Source organism: Tyto alba, unplaced genomic scaffold (genome assembly GCF_018691265.1).
Source record: "Tyto alba isolate M040663 unplaced genomic scaffold, T.alba_DEE_v4.0 Super-Scaffold_22, whole genome shotgun sequence".
Lineage (NCBI taxonomy): Eukaryota > Metazoa > Chordata > Aves > Strigiformes > Tytonidae > Tyto > Tyto alba.
The window spans coordinates 29802203-29816785 of record NW_024881296.1 but is presented as its reverse complement, the minus strand read 5'-3'; the positions used below and the strand labels follow the sequence as shown (position 1 = coordinate 29816785).

The 14583-nt window shown below is 39.9% G+C and overlaps 1 protein-coding gene across 1 annotated transcript in view; it reads right to left on the bottom strand.

Moving 5' to 3' along the window:
• Positions 1–13714, bottom strand: part of SGK1 (serum/glucocorticoid regulated kinase 1) — an 81001-nt gene extending 67287 nt beyond the window's left edge. Inside the window, exon 1 of the mRNA XM_032983194.2 lies at positions 13620–13714. Coding sequence (XP_032839085.1) covers positions 13620–13688 — 69 coding nt within the window. The 5' untranslated portion in view covers positions 13689–13714. The remainder of the gene's footprint in view (positions 1–13619) is intronic.
• Between the last annotated feature and the right edge of the window lie 869 nt (positions 13715–14583).

Genomic DNA, 14583 nt, shown 5'->3' with positions numbered 1-14583 from the left:
TCATAAGGCTTTTCTCATATCTAATTACAGCTCTTTCAGGCTTAGTATATACTGAATAATTGGGGGATGGAATGAACAATCTCAGAGTAGCTCTGACCTTCTTTACCCTTCAGCATTGCATAATTAATCTTAAATAGAGAAGGAAAGAATTCATTTAGTCCAGGCAAGATACCCCAGAGCAGTCACCTTTGCTCCCTCAGCACTGTACTCAGAAATGCAGCACAAAAGAGGAGCCACAAAAATAAACTTTTGAATCTGAAATGAGACCTGTTCCTCTCACAGGGGGCTGGTGGAGGGTGTATGCATGGAAACCACGGTCTTAGGAAGGAATGGGCCCTAATGGAAACTTCTGACAATGTGAATCAAATCCCACAACCCCCTTATCAAAACCATAAATCTCCCATTTCCTCCAAGTGCATTGTAACTCCTGACGTTATGCACTGGGGAAACACTGTCAAACTGAAATGTAGGAGCTAAAAGAGAAGTGTCAGGGCCAGGGTAATGAGTGGAGACTCTAGGTCCCCTCATGAGGACTGTGTTGCTTCTTGCCTGTCCATCTCTCCAAGGGGCTTGGTGGTGTCAGAGGCCTTGAACTAAGAGATGATTTTGTCTGACATGCTGCATGAAATATTACACCTATAACAACCATTTAAAAAAGAATTTTAAGAGGGTTTTATGCATCCCTTTTTCTTTTAGTCATGTAGTGATGTAGCACAGGACTTGTCTGTCTGCAGCATCTTGTGTGGGGATATGGGTTTGTTCAAATAAAAATAAAGATCTGGTATAGAAATGCTTATGTGTGGCATCAAAACTCACCCTGCTTCATGGAGCAGGAAGATAAGTGATGATAAAACAATGTATGCCTATATACATATACATATATATATATGTATGTATGCTGTGTGTTAACATGCATGTACATATACAGTTATGTATAGACATTGGGCCCATTTGGAAAATTCAGTGAGCTGTTTTTTTGTCTGGAAATATTTTGGAAAGTGAAGAAAAAAAATCTTCAAGACTAATTAGGAAACTTCAGTAGAACAACACTAAGGATAACACTCAGTTGCTGTGACGGGACCTTAAAGAGGAGTCTACACCAAATCTAGCAGACCTGTTCCCAGTCTTCTCATATACTTTGACTGAACTGTAGGTCAGTTCATGGGGATTTATAATGGTGCCTGTCCTTTTTTAAAAATGACACATGCATAAATTCCACTTTCACTGCATTATTGTTCTAAAGTGGAGAAAACTCTTGGCCAAGGATGAATGGAGGAGCAGGTACTGTGCATTCTCTATACACACTTATGCAAGTGATAGCCACAGATGCTGCACCTAACATCACTCAATGCAGTCAAGGATTTGGTTGCTGCGATAACAGGTAGAGGAGACATCCAGGTATTTCCCTGGTGACAGGACTGCAGGAGGGTATTTTCTGCCCAATTACATGGAGATGTGTTCTTCAAAATCCATTTGTCTGAGGAACCTGATTGTTTAATTTGAAACAGAGCCAGGAAGAATGAACCAGAACAGGAATAATGAACTTGACAGAGAAGTGACTGTAGAAATGTGAGATATGGATAGATCAAAAGCCCTGGTTTTAGAGAGGCAATGGGAATACTGCCATTGTTTTGTTCTCTGAAAACTCCAAGCATTTAAAGCACCACAGACAATGCTGGCCCAACCACATGCCCACTGTGCCTTACTCAATGTGGAAGGAATACAACTACTCCATGTCAGATCTTGTGAGCCTGGAAACCAATAAACACTTCTGCTTGAAGGCTGAACCTCTAGGATGCACATGCGCAGAGCTGCTGAGCACTGAGAAGCATTTATTTTTTGAGAGTTCAAGATCAGCCCCGGATAGCAGTCCTAAATAAAAAGACTTGGTTATTAGATTTGTCTACTGATTTCCTAGACAAACAAGAAATCAGGCTGAAGTCAGCAATATCACTGTAGAAAGGGGCAGGGTGTCCACAGAGCAAGAGAGATGACAACATGGAGCCACGATGCAAACTGAGCACATGGCTTGGGGGCACAGCAGATGTGCTTTTCGTCATACCTCCAGCCTGTTGGCATAAGAAGAAAAGGCCATGCTATTGGGCTAAAGATTGATTTGATTTGATGCCCTGGGGTTGAATATGAACTGAAATACCTGAACAGATCTCTGAAGGTACTTCTGGCAGAGGGATTAGATAATGCCTATGCTTCCCTCTGTTCCATGTGTACCCTGAACTATTTGGTACTTTGGAATAATTAGTTCTGTATCACAGCTGAGCTTTCTCAACAAAACCAGTTCAGACCAAGATAATTGTACTTGGGCATTTTAGGCACATAAATAGAAATGTCTGGCTTCTTTCTCACTTGCCATATAATAAGGTGAGATCCTAATTACCTGGACAGGCAGCAGCAAGTTTGATATAATGTAACACAATGAAGGATTGTGAGTTTAAAAAAATAGCTAGGAAAACATTTCAACATTTCTGCTTGATCACAATGTATGGGTAATAATCCTAGACATCTGATCAGAAGATAAATATCCTGAGAATCTGATACATTTTTGTTGATTTCACAAACCGTTTTTCCAGTAACACATCTCAACTTCTTTGAGTGAACATATATACTTGCATATCACAGAGATATCACTTTGAGGGGCAGAAAAGACATTTTGAGCACTGTAATCTGAATTATTATCACCATAATTGCATTTATTATTAAAATAGTCTACGTAACCTTTGATTTAAAGGATTCTTCCAGGGGAACAATAGAAGGCAATTTTACAAGAGTTCAAACAAGAAATGAATCACAGTTTGTAATCATTAGCTGCAGGTTGTAAGTTTCTAATACTGGGCATTCTCCCAACTGCATAGCTTCAGCAGCAGCAGAGCCGTTAACATTATTATAGGTTTTTATATCACAGGCTGTCCTCCTCCAACATTACTTTCCATTATCTTTTCTTCAGATGCCTTTCTATAGCTCTTCCTTGCGTCACAGCCTAGCAGTTATTCAGAAAGGTTTTACATAGAGGATTCCCACAGTGATTTTGTTCCTATAGCATAGATGTTTAGTCCAACACTAGTCGATGTTACAATGGCTGTTCTTGTAAGGAGCAATCCTCTAAGCTGACCTTTTAGGAATGAGGGGTCCAAAGTTTTGCATGAATCAGAGTGTGTGAAACAATGACAATGTGCTTCAAAATGTCATTAATTTTAAAGCAAGAAATAAATTATCATTAATCAAAATCCAGCCTACTTACAGTTAAGCTGTTGAAGTTCAACAGTCTTTCATTAGATAAATGTAGGGGTATTTTAGGAAAACAAAAGTTACTGAAAGAGCTATATATTTTTTCACTAATCTGTAATTACTTAAAATGGAAAGAATTTCAAGCTATTTTAGTGACCTATTCTTGGATGAAAGTTTTTGCAATACATCTACAAATTTAATTGTTCATCTGCAGTTCAAGCATTTGGCTTAATAACCTTTTTTACTTATTTCCGCTATGCACCTCAAGACCTTTAACTGCCTCAGTAAAAAGCACACATAGGAACCGACTTAAGCAAGACAGTCTAGCAAATATTTAATAAAAACAGAACAGGAAATAAAATAAAAGATATCTTTCCCATATGTAGTTGCAGAAACCCCAACTCTCACCCAATCAGCCATATAAAGACCAATTTTTATAGCAACTACATTATTTGTTTCATGAAGTCTCAACTGAGATTTGAACCTGACTAGTTTAGGTGGTGTAGAAAGTCTATTTTTCTCTACTCCGAAGAGCTTTCCACTGAGACAGTTGGTCAAAGGATGCCTGTTAGGATAGCTGAGGTGGCTTTCCATAGTCAAACACTACAGCAAAGTCAGAGTTACAATGAGAAGTCTATTCTCCTGAGTACTCCCATTGCACAGAGTATTGGTGCAAGGTAGCTCCTTAAAATGCCACCTGACAAGGTACCAGCCCACTGGAATGCTGGAAGAGTGCTGCTGTGGATAGGTGAGAGTGGAGCCTTTTCATCATGTGGACCCCAGGGCCATGTTCCAGCCCCATATCACATCTGCAGGCAGCTGGCAGTGGGGCAGCAGATGCAGGGTTCTACTTTTTGAGTAGACTTTGAATGTTCTGAGGAAAGCCCTGATATGTACTGCCTAACTGGCAGATGTTGTCACAATGTGTAGCCCTCCGGATCTTTTCAGAAGACAACTGAACCCTCACGGCCTGCTTTGTAGAGTGTTAAAAAAATATGGCTGTGAAAAACACAAACAAGTAGGATGCTGGCATCTGAACAAGTAGCCCCTTGGCTACTGAGCTGCAGCATTTGACTGAATGCCTGGCTCCTCCTTCAATGGATCTGGGAAGTAAAATAGGCTACCATTGGTGGCAGTGCAAGTCAAGTGAATGTCTGCCCATATCTAGAGTAAAAAGAGGCAGCCCTTGCCCGGTGCACAGCTCACCATATGTGCTTCTGATGTTATGCATAAGTTTGCATATTTGGGGTGTTGCCTGTGGGAGACACAGGAGCAGTGAAATAAGCACTGGGTTACAGAGCACAGTGGGATCCTGTCTCAGGCTGTCACCTCTTCAGCTGTTTCCTGATGTGTCGCCATATGGGAACAGGCTTTGGCCATGCTAGAAGACACTTATAATACAAACATGCCCCTTGGCACTGTTGACTTTGTAGGACAGGCAGAATCTCTATTTGCCACGCTTTTTCCTTCAGCAATTTCTTAATGAGCTGAGTAGACTGGAAATAGTAGCTTTTCAATCTTAACACAGTATCTAGCATCTTCTGGTGCCACTGCCATGTAAGCAAGACTGTAACAGGCACTTTTTCTGACCATTTGGAAAAAAAAATATTTTGCTGCTTGTGTCACTAAGCTGCTTAAAACTCCTGAATAACTTCCAGGCACAGCACACCCTACCAGATGCTTGCTGCTGCTGTTTCAAGAAAAGGAAATGTCTTCTATTTTTTTTTTAGTGAGGAAAAGTTACAGTAAGAGTCAGGAAAAAAGAGTAACTTCCGTCTTGTATAATAACTTGTCTAACTGACTTAGTTACCTGTTTTCTCTCTGTCCACTTATCTGTGAAATGGCAATAATTTTTCTACCTCAGCAGGACATTTTGAGATTTGGTTAATTGCTTGTAAGCTGATTTGGAAATCTGTCAGTGCAGAGTCTTCAATAAGCATTAAAATTTATTGCTCTCAGAGCTATTCATTGTTTTCTTACTCTCAATATTTAATCATCTTGCTGTAAAAGCAACTGTTGTAAATAACAACCACTAACAATTATTTCGTGATAACATGCTATTTCAAAAAACCATTCTGTGTTACTGATTTGATTTTGCAAGTCTCTTGTGGTTTTAGATCTTGCTTTGTTTTCCATTGCTTTATCATCTCTATTTTCATGTTTCTCTGCAGAGATGGGTGCTGTCCTTCAGTTTTCTCCTTCTCTACATCAGCCAACTTGTTAGATGGATATAAGCTTTCTCCTTGCTTTCAAATCTCTGATTCCTTTTTCCATGGACACAGCCCTTGACCTCCCCTGATCTTGTAACCCTCATCAAAACCATATCTTTAATTAGTAGATAGGGTAACATATACACTGCGTTGCTCCAAATTCTTAGTCCTTCCCAGGCCCTGCAGATCATACTTATCACTCTCCCTATTAGGCAGAGGAATCACACTGATTTTTCAGCAGACACAGCTGTCTGCTTTCTTAGTATCTCAGTTTGCATCACCTCTTCCCACACAGCCAAGGGTGTCCAAAACCCTTTGCGCTGTTCTTCTTGCTGGCAGTTTCTTGCATCATGATGTTTTTCAGACAATTTGTACGTTCAGACTGAGCTCAAATGATACTGGGGCCGCTGAACCGAGTTATGATAGCAGTGACATCATGTTCGGGGAAGGACTGCTCTAAGAATTCAACTCCAAACTCTGTGGCCTTTAAAACAGTGTTAATATGCACTTGGCAGAAGACTCAAGAGATCTCGTGGCTGGCCCTTGCCCAAACAGAAGCCATGCTCAACTCTGAAGGCATGTAATGAAGAGAGACCAAAGCACTATTCAGGCTAAAGCAATATCTAATCTGATCTTGAAAGGAATGAGACAGAGCAGGCAGGCTCTCAAAGGAACTTCCCCCCCCCCATTGCTGTTTCAATTAGTGATGGTGGATAAAGAGGACCTGAAAGTGGTAGAACAGCTGTGAGTGGGTCTGGAAAAATCCAGTCAGATTCTAAAATTTAAAAAAAAAAAAAAAAAAGAGGAAAAAAGAAGTCTGTTCCTCAGAAGGATTGAGCTGAGATAAAAAGTAAATCATAAGATGAATACCGTGGTCTGAGTTTTCCAGGAGGAGAGTGATGTACAGCATGGGAGAAAATGCCTTATGGGACTATGTGTACAGAAACAAAACTTACCACATCTGAAGAGAGAACAAATTTTAGAGTTCAATAGAAAATGAGATAGCATGCAACATGAATTTACCGTAAGCCGAACTTGCCTGATGTCTTCCTTTGATGAGGCAAATGTGGATAATCTAATCCACATGATGTTTGGTTATTTGGTAAAACAACGATAACATATAGGAATTATTTAGTTAAAATGGAAAATAAAAGTACACTTAAAAAAATAATTATGGGAGAAAGGAGCTAGCTAAAAGTGTATTGACAAGAGGAAGGTTAGTGCTGGAGTTGGGTTTGATACAGAACCTAGGCTTGTGCTCATCAGTTGGCCAGTGACACACAGGAGGCCTGTTCAACAAAAGAGGACCAGAGTGGGAGGAGAGGAGTAAGATGGAGGTTAAGTATGAAGTGGACTCCATGAGAAAGAACAGTGAAAGAGGAATATATAGATGCTTTGATAATCCCGAAAAGATCTCCAGGCCAGCAAATGGGACAGCTGCCTTTGTCTCCTAGGGTGATTGAGGAATGGAAAGTCTATCCTAAAAGAAGAGTCTAAAAGAAGTTGGCTTATTTAGCCTAACCAAATACAGCTGAGAGAAGAAAAGACAGCTCTCTATAAATACACCAGTGGTTGTACATATGAGGGAAGGGCAAGAGCTATTTACGTTGTTGCTTTATGTTGATACAAGAGCAAATGGTAATAAATTGGTCACGTGTAAAATTAGGCTCAAAATGGGCAGAAGATTTCTAAATTTTAAAGCAGGGTGATTTTCTCAAAAGTGAAAGAGACCGAGGCAATTTCAAGCAGCAGATTAACAAATTTGTGGTAGGAATTATGAGGCTTGTTTAGGAAAACAGACCAAGCTTAAAGAGTCTGGACATGCCTTCTAGTCATACATTTCTATGAAAGAGGAATGAAGTGGATAGGGAAGGAAGAAAGGAATAAGAAGACTTTCCTCTTTCTAGTTCTTTCTTTCTAGTTCTTTCTTTCTTTTCTTTTCTTTCTTTCTTTCTTTCTTTCTTTCTTTCTTTCTTTCTTTCTTTCTTTCTTTCTTTCTTTCTTTCTTTCTTTCTTTCTTTCTTTCTTTCTTTCTTTCTTTCTTTCTTTCTTTCTTTCTTTCTTTCTTTCTTTCTTTCTTTCTTTCTTTCTTTCTTTCTTTCTTTCTTTCTTTCTTTCTTTCTTTCTTTCTTTCTTTCTTTCTTTCTTTCTTTCTTTCTTTCTTTCTTTCTTTCTTTCTTTCTTTCTTTCTTTCTTTCTTTCTTTCTTTCTTTCTTTCTTTCTTTCTTTCTTTCTTTCTTTCTTTCTTTCTTTCTTTCTTTCTTTCTTTCTTTCTTTCTTTCTTTCTTTCTTTCTTTCTTTCTTTCTTTCTTTCTTTCTTTCTTTCTTTCTTTCTTTCTTTCTTTCTTTCTTTCTTTCTTTCTTTCTTTCTTTCTTTCTTTCTTTCTTTCTTTCTTTCTTTCTTTCTTTCTTTCTTTCTTTCTTTCTTTCTTTCTTTCTTTCTTTCTTTCTTTCTTTCTTTCTTTCTTTCTTTCTTTCTTTCTTTCTTTCTTTCTTTCTTTCTTTCTTTCTTTCTTTCTTTCTTTCTTTCTTTCTTTCTTTCTTTCTTTCTTTCCTCTTTCTTTCTTTCCCTCTTTCCCTCTTTCCCTCTTTCCCTCTTTCCCTCTTTCCCTCTTTCCCTCTTTCCCTCTTTCTCTCTTTCCCTCTTTCTTTCTTTCTCTCTTTCTTTCTCTCTTTCTCTCATTCTCTCTTTCATTCTCTCTTTCTCTTTCTTTCTCTTTCTTTCTCTCTTTCTTTCTCTATTTCTTTCTCTATTTCTTTTTCTCTTTCTTTCTCTATTTCTTTCCCTCTCATTCTGCTGTCATTCCTTCATCCTTCCTTATTTATTTTCTTTTTTATTCTTTTTATTCCAAGCTCTTCTCTTATACTTAATTTTTAACAACGCTCTCATATTTTAGGTTTGAACAAGGGACTCACAGATATTTTCTTGTCTACACATCACCAGTTTTGCCTCATGAATCTTCTTCTGTATGCTAGCTGAGAAGCAAAATATTAGCAGTGATCCCAACTCAAAGCACACCTGGGTTTAATGGGAAGACAGATGATTTTCTTTATGGAAAACCAGTACTTGGGCCTTACACAATTTCTCATCAGCTCTCATGTTTCATTCCTTGTGTGTAATTAATAGGCTTTTTTGGAAAGGGATTGATAGATGGAAGGTGAGAAAATTATTGGTCAGTTCAATGAGTGTCTGTAGCACATTTGGAGCCTGATTGAGATATAGGGCCACCTTCACCTTAGTTACCTTACATCCCCATGACAGTTGTGGTCTGCAACACTCAAGTTATAGTCTGATAAAGGCATTTGGGGTTGTGCTAGGCAATGTTGACTGTTTACAGCTTTGGCTGATGCCAAGAAGAACCATGGATGCTCAGCACCTCTTCACACAGAAGTGGGATGGGAAAGAAATCTCTGCTGCAGCAAAATTGTCTCAGTTTTGGTCAGCCAGGATCCCTGTCTCTGGAAATAAATTTTAAAATATATGTACTTTTGTGACGTTGGCCCAAACAGCTAAGAAAAGCAGTGGTCATCCCATATAAAGCTGGCATTTTCCTAAGGTACAGTCAGCTTCATCTCTCACTTATTTGCTTCTTGGTAAGCTCCCAATTACCCTATAAAAAAGGTAGCTCCAGTCCTGAGATGGACTTCTAGACCTGTAAAAGTGACAGAGCTGAGAGCAACTCCCCCTGCAGCACAATTTACCAGAGGGAACATAATCTGTAGGAAGTCAGCTGGAAGTACTGATTTCAAGGGTTTTCTGTATCACTAATTTACTGTAATCCTAAAAGTGGCATTCAGGTAATTCTGCCCTCCCCTCAGATGCTCATTGCCTTCAGCTCTAATGCAGGCTGAGCTGTCATCTTCATGCATGATGATGTTTATGAGTTAGCCTCTTCAGCTTGTATATGGAGAAAACTGCTGGTGTGTAGTGCCATAAAATATCAACCTAGAAAGGAAAAGGGCATGGTTTCCACAAACTACATATTTGAAAAAACTGCATAGAAGCAAAGATAGGGATTTTCTCTTCCTTCTTGCACATTCACTTTAGCTTGACCTAAATTGCTAATTAATGTAAATTTTTTCAGAGAAAAAGGATTACGGATATTCTTTCCCTTATCAGGCTTCAGACTAGCAAATCCTTAATCCCTGCAATAAACTTCTTCTCTAAAACATGCTCTGTTTTTGTTTTTTTTTTTTTTTGTTTGTTTGTTTGTTTTTTTTTTCGTTTTATGGAAGACAGCTATTTCTTTTCTCATTTATCAGTCACTTATCTTCTTCACATTCTGAATAAATTTGTATTTGGTCTTGGTCCATACCTAAGAGGATAATGAATTTCCATGTTCACTGAGGCTACCATATCATCAGCCAGTGTTTGAGTGGCACAGGTAGTTCATCATTTGTCCTGCTTTAACCATGTTGATTGTGTGTGTTATATGACATGGTATGTTATTTCAAGATGAGGGAGGCCATATAATGCAAAATATTGTTCAAAAGTCTTTATAAGGGAAGAAAATGCCAGAGAAGAAGGCGGTGCAAATACCACAGACCCCCACTTCCCAAAACCATCTGGCAGGGATGGCAGTAGGTGGCCATGAAAGGCCCCTCTGCACTGAGATATCCTGTTGGCTGAACAGCAATAGCATATTTGCAGGTTTACCACATTCAGTGATCTTTTGAATCGTTACGGTCCAGTTCTGTGGGTAATCCTGCACAGCTCTGAAGGATGAGACCTGTGAGCCCCTCACAACAGAGGGATGTGACTTCTGCCAATTAACAAAACCTTTTAATTGAACTTTGGGAAAGTAAAAATGCTGCTACTAGATGAAAAAGAGAGATTTTCCTGCCATTTGTAGCCAAACCTAGTCAGCAGGCTATTGATACTAGTATGCAGTATGCAACATCAGTGGACAGGGAAAGGGATGGTAACAAAAATGAAGAGAATTATGTACTATGAGACATTAATGTCTTTTAATCTCCCAGACTTGTCAGAAGATGATCCTTTTATGCTATGACCTAAGATTATGTGAACAATGGTTTTTATAATTTATCGTAATTGGAGAAAATTCAGATTCCTTCCTTGTGCCTATATATGTCCCATCTTGTTTCCTGTTCTCTTTTTAGATTTGTGTCATCATTAATTAAAAAAAAAAAATTATTAAAATAACATCCTGATCCTAGACACAATTAGATATTACACCTCTCGCAACAGAAAAAGACAGGCATTGGAAATAATTTGGTTTTCTTCCAAAAGGTGCAGGTTTTAAGTGGATGAAGTCCCTATCTGTTCCAACCCTGCCAGCAGTGAGTACTACAGGGTATTCTGCAAAACCAATAGTTTCTGTTTTCCCTTTTATTTCAATTAAGTGTGCTGCCTTTTAATTTCAGCCTTTCCTTCCTGTTCTGTGACCTCCGGACATGATTAGCCCATACCCTGAATCATCTGACACAGCATGCAGTATCCCAGAGGGTCAGTGCTTTGTCATCAGAGAATAAGCCAGGCTTAAAAAAAATCTGGTCCTCAAATTCAAGTCAATGATTGAATGCACTTTCAGCCTAGTCTAAATCCACAGAGCTCTGCCAGTCCTTTCTGCATTCTTGGCCAGAGCAACAAAGAGGGCTGCAATTTAATGAAAACATAAGGCTCAATGGAAAATGGAAACAATGAAGATACATTGGGTATTTTCTTCCAGAAAAAGATCTAGAAAAGTGAGCTTTTTGAGAAGACAGACCCAGTGATTTTAAACTGGAGAGATGGGAGTCCCATCCCTTGTTTCATCATAGACCCTGCCGGTGATTTGGGAGAAGCTTATGCAGTACCCAGGCAACAAATCTCCTTCTCTGTGTTTCAGTCACCTGTCAGTGAAGTGGGGATAGCAATACCTCACCCTGCAGTCAGGTCTGCTAGGCTGTGCAGGGCAGGACCTGCCTCTAACTATGAATGTAGGATGCATCCAGTAGGTTGCTGGTGTCGGTTGTGGTGTGCTGGTGCTGTGGTGATGCAAGCTGTCAAACAACAAGACTCACATGCTAGACTCCAATCAAGAAACCTAGCAGTTATGCTTCTGTACACACAGGATTTTAGTGGTTGTTTGGCCAGAGTCTCTGGAGCATTGTTAGGGAACCAAATCAACTGTCTTTAACCACAGCTCACCGTCCTCCCAGTAGTTGAATGCAGTATGTCACGGGTCCAGCAAATGCAAGATTTGCTGGGAGCCAGCAACACATTACGAATATGTAGCTTTTCTTGTTTGCACATGTTTCAAGCACTGATGTAGGAACAATTTGGTTAATGTTTGAATGCAGAGGATTTTCTGGAAGGAAGATAACGGGGGTAAGAGAAACGTCAATGAATACATATATCTATTGACAGAAATATATAGGGAGGGAATTTCCTTCCTTTTGTGTCCCTAAATTGGTTTTACTGATTTCATCTATCTTCACCACAATAACAAAAAGGCACATCTGATAAAATGAAAACCCTCAGAAACTAAAAATGGCTATTTGTCCTGATCCACTGACCAGGGTTGTATCACAATGTGAATTTCTACAAATATGACTACAATTAACAATCTTTTCTAGCAACAAATTAACTGATCATCAGTATAGCTCTGAAAAAACCCCAGTTTTCCCTGCTTCGAGAACAAAATAATGTAGAGGCTTCCAGTGATAACTTGTCTTAGCTCTAAACAGAGATAGAAGACAATTGCCAATAATTAACATCTTTCAGGAACTGCAAGCTATTTTGTTTCCTCTTTAAGGATATATTTATAATAAAACCTTCAAGTAATTTTGAAAAACAGATAAACTCTTCTGGTGAGCTGAGTATCAAACATATATGTGCCAACAGTAATATATTTAAATGAGAAACAACTTGGAATGGGAACCATTTTTATCAGCTCAGTTTATGTAGTGTTTGGGCTATCTTTCTGAGGCTTCCACAAACCACCCTGGAAACAACAAATGTCAGCAAACACTTCACCTTTTTCCTCTGAGTGACCCTGCTAGTATTTTCCAGGTCTCCCCTTAAATCTGGCATCTTGGTGCCCAAAAGGGTTTGACCCTGGCTTTTAAGTTAGTAGCTGGTGTAGGCTTCACTTTCTTAGCCTGAAGGGTTAAATGGACTGACCATGTTCTTGGCATAACACAGAGAGAGAATGAATGGAGATGAATGAATGAATGAACTAACGAGTGAATGGAGCAGCTTATCTGCTCCTACTCCAGTCTGTTTAAAGAGAGGGTTGTCGTTTTAATCATTCAGGAAATCCTTTCCATAGGGGAGTCCCTGCTACCAATCTCATTCTGATGCTTTGCTTCTCCTGTTTGGGTCTACTCAGAGATACTCAGAATACCTGTCCTCCTGCCACACGGAGATGACTTTCTTACTCAAGTTAAATAAAGAGTGTGCAGCACCGTCACTATAAAAGAGTCAAAGAAACAGAAGGGACTTAACTGAAGTGATGAGGTAGAGCACTACGCTTACTCACTTATGGAAATCAGCAGTCAAATATAATACATAGCAGATCTTTTCTAAATCCTGACATATCTGCCTCAGTTAAAGAATATAAAGGAAATCCAAATCCAGGTGTACCTCAGGCTTATTCTTTTATCCCCACAGTAATTGTGATTACAGGCAAATTATAAGATGTGAAATATTTTGCCGAGCTCACAAACACCTCTTTGTTCTCCTTTTTTTCCCATCTGCGAGGTGATGAATGGAGGTGGGTAATGCCACACTTCAGACAACTGAATGAAAGGTGTGGAGGGAGTCATACCCCTAGGTGGATGTGGAGGAGGGAGTCAGAGACAAGCTGCAACAGCCCTGCACTCTGCTTTGGAGTGTATTATCCCAGTCTGAATCTCTGGTTGTATTGCGTCAAGCCCTGTGGTCAGCTGTGATTGAGATATACATTCCACAGCAAAGTCTGCTGATGTAATGGATTTTTGTCCCCCCATCCCCGTCCCCCCTCCCCAGCTCCCCTTCACCTACAGTGCTATTGCCCTTGGCGTTCGGTAGAACTGCCCATGCCACTGGCTTGTTACAGTAGGAGACTGGTATTAAACACCTTCCTTCTTCAATGACTTTGTCTCTGCTGCTCTAGCACATTGACACATACAGCAACAGCAAAAAAAAGAAAGTGAAAAGAAAGAATTAAAGGAAAGCCTTACCCTCTTTTTAAAGAACTGAAAGGCTGAGCACTTCTTGACTGGAAATCCATTCATGTCTTTGTTGACCATTTTCCACAGTGAAGGGTACACAGTGATAGATCCAGTGTGGCACTTGTTTAGTGCATCTGTGTTCTTCTGTATCCCTTCAGTTAATGAAGACAGAGCAGAACAGGAGACTCACCGGCACGGCTCGGGCAGCTGTCCTTTACACATTCATCCTGCTGCACCAGCTACTGCAGCAGCAGCAGCAGCAAGCAGCAGCCTTTTCCAGTTTTCAGATGCAGCACGCTATTAGCTTCTTAAAAACATCCCCTAAATTCATACAGTCCTATAAAACCCTGTGAGAGCTTTCAGATCACAGGCAGCAGATCTCAGGCTAAGGGGGGTCTCACATAAACCCAGGTCCTTCCATCCTGTGGGTGCTACTGGTACCTCACGCTACATAAGCAACGAGGCTACTGTGCTCAATGTGCTATTCTTCTTCAGGTGGTGTGATTCACTGCTGTTTGAGATGAGAGCTGGTTTTGATTGTGCAAATTCCAGTGGGAGCTGCAGTTCAGCATCAGCACAGAGAGAGAGAGAGAGAGAGACAGAGGGAGAGCGAGAGAGAGAGATGCACAGGCAGAGCAGCCGAACACAAATAACCATACAAAGGATAGGAGGAAGGCTCAGGGAAAGAAGTGCTGAAAGGCAATATGTTTCCCTTGGGAGAGTGACAGGGATAGCTCTCGTTTTATGTGTGGACAGTCTTTGAGTGAAAGAAAGGAGACACAGGTCAATTTAAAAAATGTTTTTCTTATGTTCCTCTCCTTGCAATGATTTAGACAGTGGTACTTTGGAAAAAAGCCCATCCGATGATCAATGCAACACTGCGTTATGTGACAGGACATGTTGTAGGCAGAGAGGCACTGGAGCTTCATTGTGAAGTCCAATGAGCTTAAAGGAAACCAGCAGTTCCTAGTAA